General features: G+C 41.4%; 2 protein-coding genes across 5 annotated transcripts; both read left to right on the top strand.

Annotated features, from left to right (window-relative positions):
• Nucleotides 1–97: 97 nt before the first annotated feature.
• On the top strand, nucleotides 98–11,910 carry tfcp2 (transcription factor CP2). 2 transcript variants are annotated; one of them, XM_080764424.1, is made up of 18 exons: nucleotides 98–426; nucleotides 866–1,055; nucleotides 2,661–2,812; nucleotides 3,136–3,212; nucleotides 3,526–3,631; nucleotides 4,006–4,112; nucleotides 4,460–4,612; nucleotides 4,716–4,826; nucleotides 5,114–5,202; nucleotides 5,976–6,024; nucleotides 7,208–7,231; nucleotides 7,370–7,402; nucleotides 7,625–7,718; nucleotides 8,284–8,374; nucleotides 8,496–8,602; nucleotides 8,965–9,107; nucleotides 9,665–9,716; nucleotides 9,865–11,910. In XM_080764424.1, the coding sequence occupies exons 2-18, from the start codon at nucleotides 934–936 to the stop codon at nucleotides 9,900–9,902; spliced, it is 1,548 nt and encodes a 515-aa protein (XP_080620550.1). In that variant the 5' UTR covers nucleotides 98–426; nucleotides 866–933; the 3' UTR covers nucleotides 9,903–11,910. The 2 variants fall into 2 exon arrangements, with proteins under 2 accessions (XP_080620550.1, XP_080620551.1); XM_080764425.1 differs by lacking the exon at nucleotides 7,208–7,231.
• Nucleotides 11,911–12,520: 610 nt separating this feature from the next.
• csrnp2 (cysteine-serine-rich nuclear protein 2) lies at nucleotides 12,521–20,635 on the top strand. Of its 3 annotated transcripts, none has more exons than XM_080764913.1 (5): nucleotides 12,521–13,137; nucleotides 14,375–14,547; nucleotides 15,008–15,270; nucleotides 16,036–16,356; nucleotides 17,260–20,635. In XM_080764913.1, the coding sequence occupies exons 2-5, from the start codon at nucleotides 14,388–14,390 to the stop codon at nucleotides 18,154–18,156; spliced, it is 1,641 nt and encodes a 546-aa protein (XP_080621039.1). In that variant the 5' UTR covers nucleotides 12,521–13,137; nucleotides 14,375–14,387; the 3' UTR covers nucleotides 18,157–20,635. The 3 variants fall into 3 exon arrangements, with proteins under 3 accessions (XP_080621039.1, XP_080621038.1, XP_080621037.1); XM_080764912.1 differs by having other exon boundaries at nucleotides 14,275–14,547; nucleotides 16,036–16,332; XM_080764911.1 differs by having other exon boundaries at nucleotides 14,275–14,547.
• The last annotated feature ends 1,220 nt before the right edge of the window (nucleotides 20,636–21,855 follow it).

Here is a 21,855-nt window from a genome sequence, read left to right as displayed (position 1 = left end):
TCAAAACATTTGAGAAAGCAAGAATGTTTGGTCCACCAAAAGGTAGCGATAAAGCACCTACAACTGTAGTCTTGAACGGAAATCAACAAGCCGAAGAAGAACACAAACGGAAATTACGGAAGCTACTTTTCACAGGCGAAAGAGAGATAAACAAACAAAAGACTATTACTATTCGTGCAATTGTATAACTGTGCAATAAGTCTTTGTAACATATATGAATGGCCGAATCTGTCCGATTGTTCTTGTTAAGCTTGAATAACCAACACAAGGCGTTACCTTTAGTCATCCGAAGAGCTGCTAGCTAGCTACGTTAGCTGTTAGCATCTAGACATGTTTATTTTAGTGTTGGAACGAGGGAGCAAGACATGATGGCATGGAACTGACGCAGTGTTAGAGAGTCCAGCTGTACCTTTCTCACGATCAAAGGTAGGTTATTGCTTTTTTGTATTTTACTTTTAATTGGGACCCTTCTGGTTAATTTGGTTACATGTGTAATTGTTATTGTGTGTACTGTCAGAGAGTTTAAGTGGATGTACGGTATTATACATCCACTCACTGTTGTATACAATCATGTATAACAAGTCATGTACATCATGACATGTATAACAGAAGATTTTACTGTGTACTTGCTCAACATCGTTGCAAAATCGTGACTTGTTATTTATGACTGTCTGTTTTAATCCCGAGTATATGTTGCTTTTATTGCATCTATTTAATAGATGTCATCCATTTAAATCTATATGGTCAGGTAGTGAAATATTAAAGTGAATAGCGATTCGATTTTCCACACCTGATTGAAACTATACCTCCTTTCCTTGCTTTAATGGTGAGTGATGATGCCACGAATGATGTTTCTCTTTCTCAGTCAAAGGTTTGAAAACTTTGCTCGGGTTTTGCATCGCGAGGAAACTCCACACATAACCGACCATCGTCATGGCGTGGGCTCTGAAGCTGCCCCTCACGGACGAGGTGATTGAGTCGGGTCTGGTCCAGGACTTTGATGCCAGTCTCTCAGGCATTGGACAAGAGCTTGGCGCTGGGGCATACAGTATGAGGTACAGTATCATGAACTCACTTCTAATTCATATTATGTATTAGAATTATTAATATTAAATTATAATTACTTGGCAGTTGATTCGTTTGTAATATATTTATTGATTGAGTGAATAGTTTATTAGACAGAATGTATAAACAGCAACAGAGTACAGTCAAACACTCCAAAAAGGATAGCACCAAAAAATGTCGTTGTGGTCTTGTTTCCATTTAGGCCCTATGCAATCAATTCATAGACATGACATGAACAATAACAACAAAATTCAATAATCATCATAGGTTAAAAAATCCATGACAACAAATGTATCTATTGTTTGTATACCACACTGATATTTAGTAAAGTAAAGCTCATGCTGCAACACGTACGTATGAGCTTACAGATTGGCTGTTTTTGGCTCATTCCCAACAAAATATGGATGCTGGGGGTTTGAGTGGCTAAAAGAAACTGATGCAGGTTATTTGACTCAATGCTGTTTTAGTTAAATAAAGCAGTCTTTATTTAAAACCCATATCCAACCATTATTGTACATTTCTGGAGTGTGTTCTTTGATTTGACACCTGAATGTGATGAGTTGTTTTGGAGTTATAAGTGACTGAAACTGAAACTGAAATATATATGATGAATAGACAGTGCTCCCATTGACACATTTGATCTGGTACCAGTCCTAAATATACAACAATAAGAAAGAAAACTGATCAATTATAGTGTAATTAAGTGACACAAATTTGAATTTATGTGTGAATACCCTGCATGAATACAATTAGAATGTTAACCTTAGTTGGCAGTTAGGCACACCATCATAGCGTCAATTTTCTTGTGCGTCATAAAAATTGATTGGTTACTAATATCTGTTAAGAGTGATGATATAGTTTGGGGGTGAGGCTCACCACTTTGAGTTCATTATTATTATTATCCCTATGATAATCTGTTTGTGAATTTATCTGCAGTATTATTTGAGATTCCCTGTTATTGACAGTTCTTGGACACTTTGTTTCTTCTATGGATTTGGATTTAGCTGGCTCAGGCACATGGCTCTTTCAGTATCCTTTTGTTGTTCTAGAACAGTGGTTCTCAAACTGACCTCCTGTGCTTGTCAGGATCCACAGCTTGAGAGCAACCGGTATAGAAGTGCTCTGTTACATGATACTAAATACTAGACACTCTGCAAAGTGCCCACTGAAATTCTTCTGTTGACAGGAGAAATGAGATACACTGTCTGGATACCAAGGTATTTAATTGTGTCTCCCTAGTTACCCCCATTATAATTAATGAACTGCACCGTTGGAGAACATTGTAAGTAGAGCCCGACCAATACCAACGTTTTGGTCTAATCCTGATTTTAGAGAGTACATTTAACTTGCGGTAGACGCAAACAAATGAAAAAAGTTATAAAAATCGATAGATAACAATAGTTCAAACTTAATTATAACCCTGTATGAAAAGAACATTGCACTTGAATTATACAATGAACAAGTAATAAAACACACAACATTGCATAATAACAACTTAAGCCCAATTCCAAAGACATCTATGATCTCACAATGTGTTGTGTGTAATAGACTTTATCATTTTATGACAATTTTTCAATTTTTTTCTCTCTTTCCAGCGATGTGCTTGCTCTGCCCATATTCAAGCAGGAGGAGTCCAACCTGCCTCCAGACAATGATAACAAGATCCTTCCCTTTCAGTACGTTCTGTGTGCAGCTACCTCGCCAGCCGTCAAACTGCATGATGAAACACTTACCTACCTCAACCAAGGCAAGCATCTGGATTTACTGTTCTGTCTTTATTAGTGGACTCGACACTGGTAATGGAAATAAATGTCGATCGAACACGTTTTATCTTTATTATGTCTTAAGTACTAAGACTAAGTTTATGCATTAAACTTAATTAATACAGCCCTATTCAAAATGTGTCTAAAATACTACTGTACATGCATTGTGAGCTTGTAGATCGGCTAATTAAAAAATACACTTTTTAACGTTTGGACCTATAATGGCATACCCAAAAATAGGGAAGCCAAGTTCAAATTGGTTTAAAGCGCTCACAATTGAATTTAACATATGGCTTGGTCTTTGCAGGGCAGTCCTACGAAATTCGAATGCTTGACAATCGGAAAATGGGGGAGCTCCCTGAAATCACTGGTAAAATGGTGAAGGTAAGATTATTATGTATTGAATGCCGTGATTCAATACATGATCAAAACATGAAGGGTTGCACTCTGAAATAAAATTCCATATTTCGTATTGTTCCATATGCCTCAAATTGACTTGGTGACAGGTGTTTCGGCTATCCAGCCCGGCCGTCATTAGTGTTTGCTCCCAATTTAAGATCACGGCATTACGAATATACAGTCGTAACTCATGAAATACTTGCAGTCTATTGTTTTCCAGGGTATAGTATAGATAATATGTATATAAATGTTATGATTTTACAAAGCTGCCATAGTTATTTGGCCGTGTGTATTCCAGAGCATCCTCCGCGTTGTATTCCATGACCGTCGACTCCAGTACACAGAGCACCAACAGCTGGAGGGCTGGCGTTGGAACAGGCCCGGGGACCGAATCCTGGACCTGGGTGAGTCTTTTGGACAGCTGATCCTCTGTAGACTTGAGACGGAGGGAACTGGATTGGGTTTGAGAGTGTGGATGAAAAGTATTGTGAGTGTGACCATGAGTTTTACATTGACCTTGAGCTTACATTAACCGTCACAGAGCAGATTTTTTGTTTTGTAACATTGATACAAGAAGTGGACTGTTGTGATGGCACTGTCTAGGACATAATGTGGAGTTGCTTGACATTAGATAACTGTAACTGTAGCTTATTAGTGGGGCATTGATTGGGTTCTTATCAGTATCACAGTTCTGAAGTTTACAGCAGGCAATGGTGATGAAGTGCATAAAGAACACTTTTGAATTGATAACAGATTGTTTTACGTTGATCCATTGCAGATATCCCCATGTCTGTTGGCATGATCGACCCCAGGGCTAACCCTACTCAGCTTAACACTGTGGAGTTCCTATGGGACCCATCAAAAAGAACCTCAGTTTTTATCCAGGTAGCATGGCGACCGAATCTTGCTATTTTCATTAGTACATATTCTAACTTCCCTTTCCCTGTAACCCTGAATTCGTATTTGTATTTTTAAGTCTGATCAGAGTGATCTTGGACAATCCAGAGATTACTGTCATTGCATTGCTTCGCTTGTGTATACCGATTAATCCAGACTTTTAGCAAACTATCAAACAAAGTGGATATTCCCCCTGAATAATAATTACTAATATAACTTTTCCTGAATCTATGTGGCTTCCTTAGTAGTGTCATGTTTACCCTGTCTTGTGGATAAGTCATGGCATCCTTCCCCTGAATAAGTTTCAATCAGATATGTAATTGTGTTGTTCATAGGTTCACTGCATCAGCACAGAATTCACCATGCGCAAGCATGGAGGAGAAAAAGGCGTGCCTTTTCGTATCCAGATCGACACTTTCAAGGAGAACGAGAGCATCGAGTACACTGAGCACGTCCACTCTGCCTCCTGCCAGGTCAAAGTTTTTAAGGTGAGAGGAAACCATTTCGATATCGCACTGTTAAAACATCACCATATCTTTGGTGTCGTGTTCTTCCTGCGACGTCCTGTGCTGCTAACTCGACCTGTTCCAGCCTAAAGGTGCAGACAGGAAGCAGAAGACGGATCGGGAGAAGATGGAGAAACGAGCTCCCCAGGAGAAGGAGAAGTATCAGCCCTCCTATGAAACCACCATACTGACAGAGGTGAGTGATGTTCAACAGGAGCATTTGGGAGGACGATAAGTACGGTAGGTTTGTACAAGAATAAGACTAAAGAAGGGAAGGAGATAAGATCAAGGTTTTCAGGACCCTTCGAACACTGTAAAGGGGACCGAGGGTATGCGTCAAAATGGCCATTGTGCTTTATTAATAAAGACCACTGGAAAACGGTACACAAAAGTGAACAGTGAATTTCATGGATAGTAATGGGTTCCGTAGCTGTACAAGATAATTTTGTCTGTCAGGATAACAATGTTGGTGCTCTCATGCAGTGCTCTCCCTGGCCTGAGATCACCTATGTCAACAACTCGCCATCACCTGGGTTCAACAGCACACACAACAGCTTCCCAGTGGCAGAAGGGTAAGTGTGCATATATTAACTTATTAAGAATTCTATTTTGTCCCTGCTGACCACAAGAGGTTAAACTTAAAGCACTGAATCCCTGGATCCTGGATCCCTAGGTGGATCCAGGTGGATATTAAAGGACCACTTCACCACTTTTCAACCTATCTTCATATAATAGGTCCTCACTAATAATCATAACATGGCACGATTTTTTCCTACTCAGTCTGTGTCTCATAGGAGGGCTGTGGGCAGTTTAGAAACTGTCTTCCAGTGACATCATCATTAGGCAGATTCTTTTTTAAACAAGCTTTTTTTACAAAAATGTTTAGATTTTCATTATCGTGAGAACGATGGCTTCCATTTTCGCATTGCAACTTTTCAGGCCTAGAAAGCCTGCAGTTTGTATTAGCTTGTATTCCCCATCGATGATGTCACTGGAGGACGGTTTCTGAACTGCCCACAGCCCTCCTATGAGACACAGACAGAGTAGAATTTTTTTTGTCATTTTTGTCATGATTATTAGTGAGGACCTATTATATGAAGATAGGTTGAAAAGTGGTGAAGTGGTCCTTTAAGTTAGTATGTAAAAGAAGGTGGTCAGCAGGGATGCATAGAACCATAGTTGGCTTTGAATGTTTCGTTTCCCGCTTTAGTATGTGATTTATAATGTGTTGCTTCAGCGAATGATTATTTGTAAGCGTACACAGCTGATATGTGCAGTAATTGTGGAATTTATGCGTTTATTTTCATATTACACTATTTAAAACTTATATTTTTTGTCTTCATAGAAACGGATCACCCAACCACCAGCCTGAGCCTGTGGTTCAGGCAGTAGAAGTAAGTAAAACTGTTATTATACCATATCCATGGTATACTACTGTATAGCTTTGCCAAACCCCTGCATGTTAACAACTCCATATTCGTATACTATATGCAGACATGACATATCATGGCTGATATCGTCTTTGGTCGATAACTTCAAGAAGTGCGACACATTGTGAACTTGTAGATCTGCTATTTTCAGAGAGATACGCTGTCATACGACGGGAGTAATTGGGCAGAAGGAAACGGTTGTGTGCCTCAAAGCGTGAATCTTTAGATCAATATGTGGCACAGTCGTAAATGTCCTTTCCTCAACCCTTGTCCTTGAAGAAAACACAGAACTGTATGGTTTCTAATGTTGATAATTAGCCATTTATTAACCTTTTTTAATATTTAATATTTTCACCTCAAAACATTATTTTCCTGCTTAGAAGCATTTTGGGGCATCTGCCTGGCTGATGTTGTGGTCTGTCTAAGACCCATGCAGGGGTTAACAAGGTGGTTTTGAGAGAAGATCTATGATGTCACTTAGCCACTTTCTGTAGGATGACTTATAAAACGTACACTGCTAAATTATTTCTATCCATGTTTTAAATTTAATGAGGTAAATTATATTATTATAACACATGGGGAATAATTTGTGCAAATAGATTTTGAGAATGCCAATTACTGTGCTATCAAGTCTTTTTAATTAGTGAAGGAACTGACTAATCTCCTTTGTAAATGTCTTTCTTCAAAAAAAGATTGATTTAGTAGCGAAACATTTTGCTGCCTCAGATAAATTGAATTCCTAGCTTGTCTTTTGATTTCTATTTTTATTTATTTTAGTAGTTTACAATTTGTTGTTCCACTAAAGCTGTCTGCTTATCATCAGTGTTAGAAAGGGTTTAAAATAAGCATACGAGTTGTTTTCTTATCTTTAATGATTTATTTGTTTTCCTTTTGAAACCTTCATCTTGTCAGTGGAATATCTGTCAAGTTTGATTAATTTTTCAAAGAATGAATGTGCATCGGATGATTTCTGAGTAATAATATATAATCGTCTAAAATATAGATGACGTGAAGTACATTTTCTATTTATTTATTTTTTGTTTAGCGTGTGCTATTTCATGTTAGACTCTTATTGACTGCAAGATAAAGTGATTTGAGCTGTATGAGTGCATAAATATTTACCTTTCCTTATTTCCTTTTCCTACAGATCATAGTGAATGAAATAATAGAAGTAATTTGCTATTTCCTTTTAATAATAATGATTTTCCTTCTGTTACTCAAAAGTGGAACATAAAAGTTGTGGAATATGAAAGTTGTGTTATCCCTAGGGAGGAAATTAAGACGTCTTTCTTTATTTGTGTGTACTTAGACAAACAACGAGATACAGCATAACATCACATGGGCAAGTAATCTAATCTATGTGCTGACAGCATACATACACTACTGCACTAGTTAATGATGTTCTGTTTGTTTAACATTCTGTGATATGGAATTTCTATCAAATATAAATTTTAATTCATACAGACTGACAGTAATTTCACACATGACCCCACCTTTCAACATTGTTGTGATCAAACTCTCTTTCTGTCTCTGTTTATTTTTAATTTCCCCTTTCCCTTTGTAGAACTTGTTACCCACAACAACACCACAAGATGCACAGCAGTGGCTTCATAGAAACCGCTTCTCGCCCTTCTGCCGTCTTTTCACCAACTTCTCAGGTATAATACTTCCTGATTACAATAAAGGAACAGATCAGGTCATATGGAATCACTATCAGAATCAAGACTTGCTTGTGTTTTCTCATCTGGTTATTTTAAAGCGAGCCTGAAACACGCACCAGTTTGCCCACTGTAAATACATATTCTGGTTGTACATACTCAACATAATGTTCTTTTGTCACTGTGGAGCATGCCATTTTAAACCTAGCCTGCTATGTGGTGAAGGAATGAATAGAAAACCACTAATTATGGAAGACCAGTTCAGCCTGTTGACATTGTCAATAGCAGGCAACATCAGGCAGTGTTTATTCACACGTGGTGGCCATTTTGATTGCCCCGACCATCCATGTTTTAGAATTGCACGATCACGTTAAGAAGCGCCTCATGATACAGGAACGGTAGTAGAGAGATATTCAACAGAGCACAGGAGATCTACGTAGATGTAACGGCAGCTGGACCAGCCACCAGGACATGCCTCTCATCGTTGTGTGTTGTGTGTTGTGTGTTCGCTCGGGGGTGAATCTGCTATGAAAGTTCAGAGGTTATTGTTGTTATGATGTAACAGGGGCGGACCTGTTGAAGCTGACGCGGGAAGATGTCATTCAGATCTGCGGGCCAGCGGATGGTATAAGACTCTTCAATGCACTGAAAGGACGGTGGGTTTCCTCCTCTCATTTGATTCCACTGTCAACATGGATGTGTGTTGTAATATTGTATTACTGTCACATTTCTTGACTTAAAAGTGCACTTTGTCGTTTTCTTTCCCCATGTTTGTAGGGTGGTAAGACCAAGGCTCACAGTCTACGTGTGTCAGGAATCTCAGCAGGCACGAGAGCAGCAGCAGAAACATGAAAACGGAGATGCCGCCAGCAACACTTTCTTTGGTCAGCCTGTGTTTGCTTTAATGCATGTCTGTTCTGTTGTGTGACATTGTGTGAAATGAATAGTATGCATGATGTCATAATACTATTGATACAAAAAGACATAGGGCTGTATTTTGCGTGTCTTAAGTACCAGGTCTTATTACCTAACTTGAGTAAACTAAAGACCTGGAGGCGTGATCAATGCTCTTTGGTCACTCAGAATAGCCAAATGGCATTGATCACACTCCAGGTCTTTAGTTTACTCAAGTTAGGTAATAAGACCTGGTACTTAGGACACGCAAAATACAGCCAATAGTCTCTTATAATGAATGTTTAAATGAATATTAACTGCTGAGTGCTCACACCTACTTCATTGCCTGCAGTCTATCACGCCATCTACTTGGAGGAGCTGACGGCTGTGGAGCTCACGGAGAAGATTGCTCAGTTGTTCAACATCTCGCCCCGACAAATAAGCCAGATCTTTAAGCAGGGTCCCACCGGCATCCATGTACTGGTCAGTGATGAGGTAAAAAGCCACCTTTCGTTAATGCCACCGCTCTGCATTCTTCCCATTTTGACCTGAGATCTGATTCTGCTATGAGCTTGCAGATCTGCTATTTTTCAATAGCTAAAGCATAACATAATGCTAACACCAAAAGGGGTTCCCGCCCAAAATGGGTTAAGGCTAGACCTATTATGGTCTATAGGAGGTTAAGGCTTATGGAGTAGAAAATCATCACCAATTAAGCACTATTATATTTACTATCATTTTTATTTGCACCAATCTACAAGCTCACAATACGTCGCATTGTGAAAATCAAACATTTTCATCTATGATGACATATCCAAAATGGGGGCAGCAGATTGAATGTGGTTAGGTTTTAAGTGTTGGGATGAGATGACCTTTATACTGTTACTGTATATATCCTAAAGAAGACTTTTGGTTGTTGAAACGTTAGTTACTGTAATGCCGTAAATCCACATTGCATTGAGGCGGCTACAAGTGTGTACCTGCCTCATCTTTTTAATGTAATACATTTCCTTCTGCCTTTGACACTGAAATTGTCCCTTTTCTTTTTACAGATGATACAGAACTTCCAGGACGAGGTGTGTTTTGTGTTGGACACAATGAAAGGTATGTGAGGTTTCACATACTCTCCCAATTCCTGTTATTTCCTAGCTTTTATTTCTACAGTAAATAAAACCTCAGCTATCACCTGTGATGTGCTTTGTCAGTTCTATTCATAATAATCGGTTCCATATGTATTCATTTTAATCACCAGATGAAACTCATGATGGCTACCACATCATCTTGAAATGAAGTCTGAATGGGAGAACGGTGTTGCCTTGCTATCCGTTTATACCCTATCCTGACAGTATCTGTCCAGCTTCCGCCTCCACGCTGTGCGTGGAATGTGCTGGAGTTGACCCCCATCCTCCATGGGCCTGTGCGTCGGACATAGCCAACACCTCACTAGACGCTGCTGTGGGGAACGTACGACTAAAACACCTAGCCCTCTCCTCCCGAAACCTTTTTATTGTCTTAAGCCTTCGTACATCATTGTGTGGCCACGTTGCTCTGGGGAAATTTGCCAAGTGACGCTGCAGCATGATGAAGTCAAAGTTAGGCTTTACTATTGAAGGAGTGACTCTGTTTCAAGTTGCTACATCGAAGCACCTCGCACTTCCCTGACCCGTGGCTGTCTCTTCTTAAATGGTAATATCCTCCCTGTCGCTCACGTCTAATGGAGAAGAGCATTTGTGCCAAAGTGCTGTGCGTCAGAAGCAAATAGTCCCCCTTACTCTTACAATACTTGACCCTCAGCCTGCAATACCGCATGGTTCCCCTTTCTAGTGCCTAGGTTGCTTTACTGGAGCCCCTTTAGCCTAGAAGGAACATATTACTGAGAGGCAGCATCATGAGCTATCAGGACATCGTGAGTAGTGTTGGCTCATTACTAAAAAGTAATTTATTTTATCACTTTTCAAAAGTAATATTGTTATGTTACTTATTACTCATTGCCAACAATAATTAGTTACACTACTTGTTTCAACACTGCAGCCTACACTGTAAAGTCCTCAGTGGTGGAACAGGTATGTTTGGTTAATTTTTACACTCATTGGAGTTAAACACGTTTTACGTGTTGTCAGCGTAAACAAAAATAAGTTGCAAGTTACCTAAACAATGAACTTCCTTCAAGTGTTAGTCTCTTCAACTGCCAACATCTAGACTGCTAAACATAAGGGCTATCTCAGATCAATGATACAGTTGTGTTTGCAGCATGAAGCCTGATTTATATTTGGGCGAGTGCTGTTGTCGCGCACCGAAAATATTAAATCTACAACTCGCAGCGTGTTGCAGTGCGAGGCGTGCAAGCTTGTAGATCAGCTATTTTCGGTGTGTGGCACGGCGTGCAACCCAGCATAATTTCGGGCATACGAAAACTGAAATACGCACATAATGTTGTCGGTGTGAAGAGCAACGGACCCATTCACTTTATGGACTTTCAAAACAAGGTGAGGGAAACTGTAACGACTTATTTTTCTTGGTGGAAGGTTTAACTGGAGTCCTGAACTGACTGTGCTGTTGTCTGTTACTCCTGTAACTAACGCCCACAGTTCCACCAAGGGGTGTGAAAAATGTAACTTATGAGTTACTTTTTGGTTAATATGTAATATTACTGAAATGTTAATGGTAATTAGTTATACAACTCGTTACTTGGAAAAGTCATATTACAAAAACACTAGTAATGCATTACTGTCCAAACACTGATCAAGGGACATCTTGAGGACCGCTCCTCTGCTAATATCTGTGCTTCTGTAAAAGCTGACGGTGTCAAGCATTCTCCTTTGCTTTGTTACTGTAAGACAGTGTGAAAAGATTTTCTATACCTCTGTGTAATGTGTGTTTATCACATTTTCAGCCATCATGATTATTACGCTTAGATCTCAAAGGACAATGAAACGCTACTGTAGTGAACCTAGTAGCAACACCAGCAACCTGTGATCCCTACCGTTTGTAGCGTTTGTTTGGCACTTTTAGTTTTTAGCCATTTCCCCTACATTTGTTTTGACTAGCCAGTTTAAAATGTTTTGTGATAAATCATGTGTTTTTATAATATATATTTTTTTCTGCTTTTTCCTTTTTGTTTTTTTACACATACTGTAGTGGGTTTCTTGACATACCAAAACTGCATGTGGAAAGAGAATATTTGGCTTCAGACCGTTATGCTGAAATGAGCATCCGCTGGAAATGAGATGGGTAGTTTGACATTTTTAGAAGTTCATCTTTGGCCCATCTCATCAGAATGATTAAAATACTTACCCATTAGCTGTTTTCTTTTCTCCCTACACTATAAGTATACCCATCAAGAAGAGGGTTTGGATAGGCTAGTGGGACTGGTTTTAATTTAGCGATCTATTCTAGGTAGGACATCTAAATTAAGTCAAAGATCTTGGGACAAATTATCACGACTGCTGTCCTCATAGTTTAGGCTGGGGTACAGATAGCCCTGAAACATGACTGTCATGATTATCATGACGCTCGTCTCGTGAAGTACGAGCGTCATGTGAACCATGGCTAGGATACAGAATGCAGATGTAGGTTACAGTCAGACAGAATTATAATAGCCATTTTGTTGCTATGGAAACTGCCTTTTTTTATTACAAAGGGTGGTGTTCTCATCAGAGATGAGGACTCGTATTTTAATTATAAATAGATCTGCTTTTGTCGACGTGTGGATAACTTTGAACTATATTGCTCTCGGATTTTACATCTTTGCGACCGCAGCATGGACAAAGAACCCAGTATATGACTACATTTCCCAGCATACGTAGCGCAGGGCACGCTCGTGATGTCACAATAAGTATATATGGCTTCAGAGCAGAATTCCTTACTCGAGTCCATTGTTACATTGTAACAAACCGGGGCAGGGGCGAGGGGGAGAGGGACGTCATTTTGCAGGACAATTTGCTACATTTGGACACCAAAATCAAAGGAACATAATCCAATTTCGCACACGACGAACGGTAGGATACATAGAGCTCTGACTGAAGCCGCCCCGGTGAAAAAAAAAAGGATAAACGACCACAGAAGCATTTTAAAGATTCCGACCAGGAAGATAAGACATTCGGACTGTCGGACAGATCTGAGATTCGCACTGGAAGCCTATTTTCAGCAATAAACTGCAACCAACCTGTTTGACGTCCCTCTTTTCCTCCGTCTGCCCTTTGGTTTAAATAGATATAGGCATGCCATGCTGTGTTTAAATAGAACTTGCACTTAGTGAGTAGAACAATGAGCATGCAGCCTAAGTAGCCTAGTCAGCTCTGCAATAGTGTTGCAAACTGATAATCACACAAGCTTTGATTCAAGTCACTTTGGGGCACCATTGGTCCGCTCTTGTACAGTAGGCTACAGTAGGTAACGTTGCACGGTTTAGGGTGGACGTTTTGGCAGAAAGAACCAGGGCGTTCCTATAGCTTCATGTGCATCTCGCATTGGGAAACAACTGGCAGCGAATTGTTTGGAATCAGGGTTCCTAGATCTGCCTCAGGTAAGAAGGTTTAGTGTTTCATTAGCTGGGCACTTTGCCATTGTGAAAATGGAATGAATGACCGGGTGTTCTGGAGGGGGAGGGAGGGAGGTAGCCGAAACCAACCTCCCCCAACTGTTGTCAGTTGCAGCATCCTGAAAGGGTTAGCCTACTGAATGCAATGAATTGGTTTTAGTCGAAACTTGTCAGTATTTACTATTTATCTGTGTACAAATGTAACGAATGTACCCGCAAGGATTACATTTGTACACTCCGATCTGAATAGATCAATAGATGATCAACACTGAGTATTTTACTGTGAATTTACGTTGTTTATGATTAGTTCGTAACCATTCAGATTTACAGCTCCATAACTTAAAAAGTGTGACATCATCATGCCTAATGGTATAGACTACTCACAATATTCCTATATTGGCCCAGCATTTCTAGCAATTGCCACAGTAACAAATGTAATATATTGTAGATTATATAGGCTACAATAGAACATGGCTGTCACATCCAAAGCAACTAAGAAGACGGGTTGTATTGTCCAAACCACCAGTCTGGCCTGTTTTGACCCCTGCTTACTGATGTAATTGATCAGACTTGCCTTCTGCTTTCAAAACACTCCACCACTGAGGTCCCCTGCAGTTTTGAGCCAAAGTAAGAGCAAATACCATGACACCACTGAGATCATAGTTGCTTCAAGGCTGTTCATATGAAAACCCTGCTTGCCTAGTTGCCATGGTGACGTTTCCAGACTTGATGATTTCAGAGCGGGGATTTCATGTGAGACGGGGGAGAGACCGAGGCAAGGCAGTGATGAGGCAGGAATACAGATGAAAAGAAGAGAGGGCCCAGAGCTGGTGGCACCTTTTCAGTGGAATTGGAGAATTGACATTACCTATTAGATACAGTCCGAATCCGATGCAGTCATCCTGCACTATTCTTTGGGGGCAAACCAATGTGAAATGTTAAACCCAAATTATACTTCGTTGGATGATGGTGTTGCGTGCGCAACGAAGAAAAATGACAACGTCATACGACGGAGCATAAATTAGGCATTCTGTTTGTTAAAAATAAATAAAAATGAATGAATTTAGCCTTGTCGATTTCTATGACTCATATTTGACTTTGTATACTCATCCCATTTTCTAGTACCACGTGCACCCGATTTCATGGCAGAACACCGGCATGCGTCCAAAGAGTTTGTCTCACAGGGTGTCTCACACTGCTGTGTGCTGTCCTCATGCTTCAGACACCAAGCTTCCATGGAGGCAGGTCCGTCCCTCAGCCTCAAACGAAGATATGAGGAGCTGGACAACAGCTCTCCGTTCTCGACGCCCAAGGATTCCGAAGATGACATCTCCAGCAGCGATAGTGCAGACAGCTGCGATAGCCTCAACCCCCCTTCCAGCACTACCATCACGCGTAAGTGTCAAAATAATACAGCTGACACACACACACAGTCACTGTGTCTCACACACACAGTCACTGTCTCACACAGTCACTGTCTACCTCACACACACAGTTTTACAGTTTTAGGATCACTAAACATATAATACATAATTTGTTCTTAAGCTAAGCTCTGTGTTAGTGGCTGTGAGACGTGTGACATAACAGTGTCACATAACAGCTTCTTGAGTTGACTTGTAACAACGTTAAAATAAATATACCTTCTTAGCTATTTTCAGATTGTATGGCACATCATTTGAAAGCTTAAAAAAAAATCATGAATCTGTAAAAAAAAAACGGAAGTGCGCCCTACACGAGGCACATTATACCAGATACTGTCACATTTATAGAGTCAAATCTTTGACATATTTTTACATTTTTTACATTACATGGCAACCCTTCAACCCTCTCCCCACTCTGTTTTGCCCTCGTCCAGCGACGTCCATCCTCAGGCAGCCCAAGTTGTCGCCCGGAGGGAAGCGGGTGCGTTTTGACGTTGTGACCGTGTACTACTTCCCCCGGCGACAGGGCTTCACTAGCGTGCCCAGCCAAGGGGGCAGTTCCCTGGGCATGGCCCGCCACCACTCCTACATCAGGAACTACACGCTGGGCGAGTTCGCCCGCGAGCAGGAGACCAGTCACCGGCACACTCTGCGTCAGCACCTGCGGCAAGAGAAGCTCAATGCCCGCAAGATGAAGGTATAGTATACATGGTTTCACTCCTATAGATTAAAACGCATTTTATAGTTAAGGGACGCAATAAAACAACGACCTCTGCATCCACGGGATGCACTACTGTACTACTAGTATATTTATTTAGCTAGCTTTAGTTATAATTTCTTCTTCTGTTTTCTACATGAATATAACCACATTATAACCATATAAAATGAAATGGGAGTTAAATGCTGCAATTTGTAAAAATATGACTCCTAACGTTGTTGAAGTGGGACTCATAATATGTCCCTGGGACTCATCTAAAAGACCATCCCTGCATCCCGGGACTCATTACATTGAAAGCCTATTTACATCACTGACTCCAGAGGATGGCATCTGCACAGAAAAATCCTTAAGTGTTAATTCATTGTCTCCACCAGGCCGAAGGCATGGGGAGAGAGTACCGTATGTTTTGCACTCTGTCCGTGTGTGTGTCCGTCCGTCCTTCTGTCCGTCCGTTACCAGTTAATCTCCGGCTTTGCACTTTGCACACACACTCCCTGGATGCCAACATGAACCTCTGCCCCAAATATTCCTCAACGGCCTGTTATAGCGCCACCATGAGGCCGATTTAGGCAAAACACATTTCTGTAGATCGAACACCTTTTTTACCTCTGTAATCCATCCGGATTTTACTGTGTCAATAATATAGATGCATTAATAATGATTGATGAATCATAACTTCTGCTCAGAACCCGTTTCACTGTCTGCATGAATGTCTCATGTGTCTCTCTTCAACACATCACACAGCTGACACGCAACGGTACAGTGGAGTGCGCCCAGGCAGATCTGCTGACACTGGACGACGTGTCAGACGAGGACCTGGACGTGGAGAGGGTGGAGGTGGATGATTGTTTCTTCCTTCAGCCCCTGCCCACCAAGCGGCGCCGCGCCCTCCTGCGAGCCTCTGGCATTGCGCGCATCGATGCCCGTGAGAAGGCAGAGCTCCGAGCCATCCGGCTCTCACGGGAGGAGTGTGGCTGCGACTGCCGCTTCTACTGTGACCCTCGACACTGTGGCTGCAGCCAGGCTGGCATCAAATGCCAGGTAAAGAATGTTGCGTTTTGTAATGTAAGTAGAAAAGAAAGAGCCATTGATTCAGCACAGTTCAATTGATGTGTCACCTCGCTGAGGAGGGTTTCCTTTTAAGATCATGTTGCCTCACTTCATCTAATGTAATGTAATTGCTTCCTTTTCTGTTATTAATCCACTGTCTGTGCTGTTCTCCCACTCGTCTGTATCAGCACCTTTTTTTATCTCCGTATGTTTTCTTTACCACTCTACATTATGCTAGACAATGGTCTTCTGTCTTCACCTAACAGTGGCCACCAGCTGTCAGAAATAACATAACGTTAATCGTTAAACGTTAATTAATGTGCAAATATGAACTATAATGCAACAAATAAATGCAATAAATAATGTAACACCTACATAAATCACCTAAAAATGTCCAGGTTGAATCAACGGCTAAAGGAACATCTTTCTTTCATAGACTAAACGTTCTTGATGAGCATCATTGACATCCTTGTTTTGGCATGCAATCGTATGGATAATTTGGAGAGGTTCATGCTCAGGGGACTGTATCTCTGCTAGGAAGTGTGGCCAATCTATGATGTCAGTCATCTATATTGTATCTATAATTATATAACCATAAAATAAATGAATAAAGCTAAATATAAAAAATAAAATATTTGTGGTTGCCTACTGGCAGCGGGCTCAAGAAATGTCGCACGGATTGGTTCAGTGGTTTGCGAGATTAGCTGTGGACAAACAAACAGGCAAAAACATAACCTCCCCTTTGCCTTCGACCTGGCAGAGATAATAAATGCAATAACACACAAGAATGCTATGCTGTGAGATACTGGCTTTGGTGTGTGCTGCGGTTGTAGGCTCGAGGCCAAAGGCTCTTACAGTCTTTTTACTTAAATAAAATTGAAGTGGAAGCTGTATCCTCACATTTGCTTGTTTGGTCAGGTGGATCGGATGTCCTTCCCATGCGGCTGTTCTAGGGACGGCTGTGGTAACTCGGCAGGCCGCATTGAATTCAACCCTCTGCGTGTGCGAACCCACTACCTGCACACCATCATGAAGCTGGACCTGGAGGAGAGGAGGCTGCTGGGACTGGCAACCGGGGAACAGTACACTGAGTCCGACCTTATCTCTTCCCCGTCTTCCACGTGTCCCCCGTCCCCCGACGTGTCCCCGGTGGCCCGCCTGGACTCCGAGCTGGAGGCGGTGGCAGGAGTTCGGGACCTCCTGGCGGAGCAGGACATCCTGGAGCGCGAGAACGAGACGGCCGTGTTGCACCTGCAGAGCGCCGAGGAGCAGGAGAGGAGGCAGAGGGAGGAGGCCGACCTGGGGCAGCGGGCACTGTGTCTCCTGCCCGGCGCCTTGAGAGTGGGGCTACCTGAGCAGGACGGGATGGAAGGGGTGGAGCAGGTTCTTCTGCAGGGACAGTTCCCCACGGGGGCCACAGTGCTTTGCATCGCCAACGGCCAGGAGGAGAGTGCCCCTGACCTCCACAAAGACTCCACCTCTCTGTTATACTACCAGGTCGGCCCCATGGAGTCAGGCGCCTTTGAGTCTCTGGCCAGGGAGGAGGAGAAGGACGAAGACGTGAAGGAGAAAGAAGATGGCGGTGAGAAGGCACGTGTGGCGGACAGGGTACAGGAAGGTGACGGGTGGGATGGCGAGCATGGAGACATCACCTGCAGGCAGGACTTGGGAAATGCTTCGCTCACTGTAATTGGATGCGAGAAAGAAATGGAGGAGAGGCTTCCGCCTCAACATAGCCTCTCGGAGGAGCAGTGCCAAGGGGATACCTACTTGGCCACGGGGGGCGACATCTACCTACTACCTACCGAGGTTTAGCGCCAGCCCCCCCCCCCCCCCCCCCCCCGCAGATTTTTTGCACAATAGCTTCGTCTAAGCTAAGAATAAAAATTCACATTTCATGATTTTGTCTCTGCTATCGCAGAGTTGTGTTACAGGCTGGAATCGTTTAGTAGTGAGTAGTGAGTCATTGAGTTTTTGTAAAAATGAGCTTGAGCATTAAGTATGTGAAGGAGGGGGGATTCTGAAAGCACCCACAGATCTCTCCCTAGAAGTAACATGGATGCAGTTACACAAGGAAACCCTCTTGTTCAAATGGGAGCAGCAATCATAGCCTTATTGGGGGAAAGAGTCTTTGTGTGTAGGAGTCACTTTGTAACTGAGAAGTACAGCAAGTAGAGCTTTTGTTAATTCCCAGTGCTAAAGAAAATGGCAGTGTGAGCTCTAACATAAGCCTTCTGTGCAGTGATGTATAAGATATCTACACTATAACACCACTGTGTGTGACAAGCTGTCGTGTCGCTCACCACATACAGTTTAACTCTCCATTACAGCAACATGTAACATTACAACAGTACACTGCAGTCTTTCAAGCCAAATTAAGGCCACTGATAGTATCCCCCTTTGAGAATAGATTTAGCAATCCTGGAAATACTTGTTTTTTCGTGTACTGTATATGCATTTGCAATGGGCCAAGGTAGCTGCTTATATTATGGGTACGCACATTGTGAATGGAGGTTCCGGCGTGTTCAAACGGGACATAAAGGATGAACCAGCTAGCAGCAGCAGACTTGAATTGGCCTTAGCTGTTCCTTATGCCTGATTTATACTTGGTTGGGCGCTGGTGTCACACAGAAAATTACAAACTCAACGCGTCGTGATGCATGAACCTATATCAGGTTCACCTTGGACCGCTGCACGCAAATGTGTTTTTATTTATCAAAACAACTAGTTTACTCATCATAGTGACTATTGCAAAGCTTACACGTATTTCAATAATGTGTCTTTTGTCGTTGCCTTTGGTTTAAGCATAAGCCTGATTTACTAGTAGCCTAAAATAATTCGTTTTTCTAAAATAATTTCTTTTAGGCAAGCCAAACCATCTATGGAGTATAAATTAAGCGTTAGACATTGTGGCTTTTTTTTCCCTTCTTTTTTTATGAAAACATTATTTTTCTTTTCTGGTTCGCATTGAGATTGTCAAGCAACACATAGTCAATCTTACCATGTGAAGCCTGATTTATATTTCAGCTGCAAAGCGTCATACTATGAAAATAATAGCGTATTTTCAATGACAATACGTTACATTTGTTTTATGCTGAAAGGATAGAATCAGTCAGCCCATGATCCTTGTATCTTCACCTCATTGAATGGCCTGTACTGTAAGAAAGAGATTATTCTGAATCATGTCAGATTTCACATTAAGAAAATAGCATTTTAGGAGTCAACAGAAATAACAGCCTGTGCTGTTAGTTATACAAAATGATGTGACGTTACTAATTTATGATCTGTGACAACAATCTGCATTTGTATTTTTTACGTTTAATCTGTGTGTGTGTGTGTGTGTGTGTGTGTGTGTGTGGTGCGTTTAAAGCACATGTGGATGGGAGACAAGGACAGTAGGCGATACGATCGGTAAAGAATAGATATTTTATTTCCTGAAAGGTGCTGTTATAGATTTACAATTTACCCCTTTTTTTCCTTCTCCCACCATCATGAGAAATTGATTTCAAAAAAATATTTCTTGATGGCTGATGTAAGAATTAAATGTATTTGAGAGCCTATGGCAGACATTTGAAAGCTGTTGCACTGCAAATCATTAAGTGATTTATATGGAATGAAGTGTTTTGTCATTTGAATATGTAAATGCAATTCTATAACATTTCTTGTCTTTAAATGTCTTTTTATGCTATGTCTAATTAATATGTAAGTGTGCCGACACTTCTTACACAAAATCAGTCCTTTGTTGAGCTGCTTGTGTGACCATTGCTTTGAGTAACGGTTTGCCTGGCACAGGATGTGGTACTGTGTATGAGATGTTTGATGTATTTTTTGTTTTGTTTGCCTTTTTATTGTCTTAATATAACCATGCTTAAGAGTTGCACCAAGGCAGCGGTTTCAAACCTAATTTGATGATCCGTTCATCGACTAGATTTTAAGACAATGGTGTCTCAGAACTATATTGTGAGACTGAGGATGTGTGGCGTTCGTTTGACATGCCTTGACAAAGTACCATCCTTGAAGTAATGGTAATTACAAATGCCTGTTGTTGGGTCTTTGTCTTTGGTTTTCCAGTAATAGAAAAAGGTTTGGGACCTCTGCATCAAATGAACTCCAATACACTATGTGATTGTGTGTTTGTCTGTGTGAGAACGGTGTATGATTGTTTAAAAGACTGATGAATTTAGACGTAATCTAAAAGCTGTGAGAACTACTCTCATGCTAACCAATGCCTAACGTCAACGAAAAGGTGTTTTGTTTTGTTTTTTAATACAAACATGAAAAATAAAATACTCAATTAAAAAAAAGATTTACGTTGTTGGCTATTGTTTATGTCACAAACTATGGTTTTGAAGATTGAAGGCTGTATTTAGAAAGATCACAAGAAGATTCACACAGAGACAGTATAGGTAGGCTATAAGGTGTGTGTGTGTGTGTGTGTGTGTGTGTGTGTGTGTGTGTGTGTGTGTGTGCGTGCGTGTTGTCTACTGATAGTCATCATGACAGCGAATCATTATGTCTGTCTGGTTGAAAAACAGTCTGACCACTAGATGGCAGTATAGATTCGCCTGGTGCACCCTGCTCAATTCAGCTGCCTGTACAAGCCTGGTGAGGCGAGGTTAATCTGTGTATATAACTGGGTTCGGCCTAGAGTCTGTTCAATTTCAATTTAGGATTAAATTGTCCATGAAAGAAGCATATTGTCCACATAAAGTGGGGCTTAACAAGAGTCTCTGTCTTTATGTTTATTATTCAGCTGAACCAGCGACCCACGGTCGACGAACTGCGAGACAGAAAGATTCTGATCCGCTTCAGTGACTATGTGGAAGTGGCCAAAGCTCAGGACTATGACCCTCCTTTTAATACTCTATGACTATGACCGGAGAGCAGACAAGCCCTGGACCCGGCTCTCGGCAGCAGCTTTTGTTTTTGTGAGACGACCTGTGGAGTGTCATGTTTTTGCCAAAATTGTCCAAGATAACACACATCTGCTTACAGAACATTTCTTTTCATTCAGGACAGTTCAACCTCCACAAAATCAGAATTATTACCAAATAACTAGGCTAATCAATTACAGGCTGTTTATTTAGACTTTGCAGTGTACGGAATTCTACACATTTGCAGAACTGCTGCCCATCAATATAGTAAGCCCAAGATATCACCGTTAACTTTCTACTTACTCAAAGTATTATCTCACGATGTTTGGGATGTTGCCTTGTTTTCCTCCTGCAGCTATGTCTTGCCAGTCCAAAGGTCGCACTGTCGCAGTGACTGCTGCGTCTGCATGCACTTAACTTAAGAGATGCTTGCCTTTAATGCCTGACATTTGTGAAGCCTTGAGTTGAGTCCCATCCAAGGCCCCTTCATATTACCAAGATATCAATGTAGCCCACTCCCAACAGACCACAGAGTTTGCCTCATTGTGTGTGTGTGTGTGTGTGTGTGCGTGCGTGTGTGTGTGTGTGTGTTTGTTTCCTTAAACATGCAGGGAGAAAAGGACAATTGCCCTATATCATG

This window comes from Protomyctophum bolini (genome assembly GCF_963924005.1).
Source record: "Protomyctophum bolini genome assembly, chromosome: 5".
In the NCBI taxonomy this organism is placed as follows: Eukaryota; Metazoa; Chordata; class Actinopteri; order Myctophiformes; family Myctophidae; genus Protomyctophum; species Protomyctophum bolini.
This window is presented reverse-complemented; position numbering and strand designations above follow the sequence as displayed.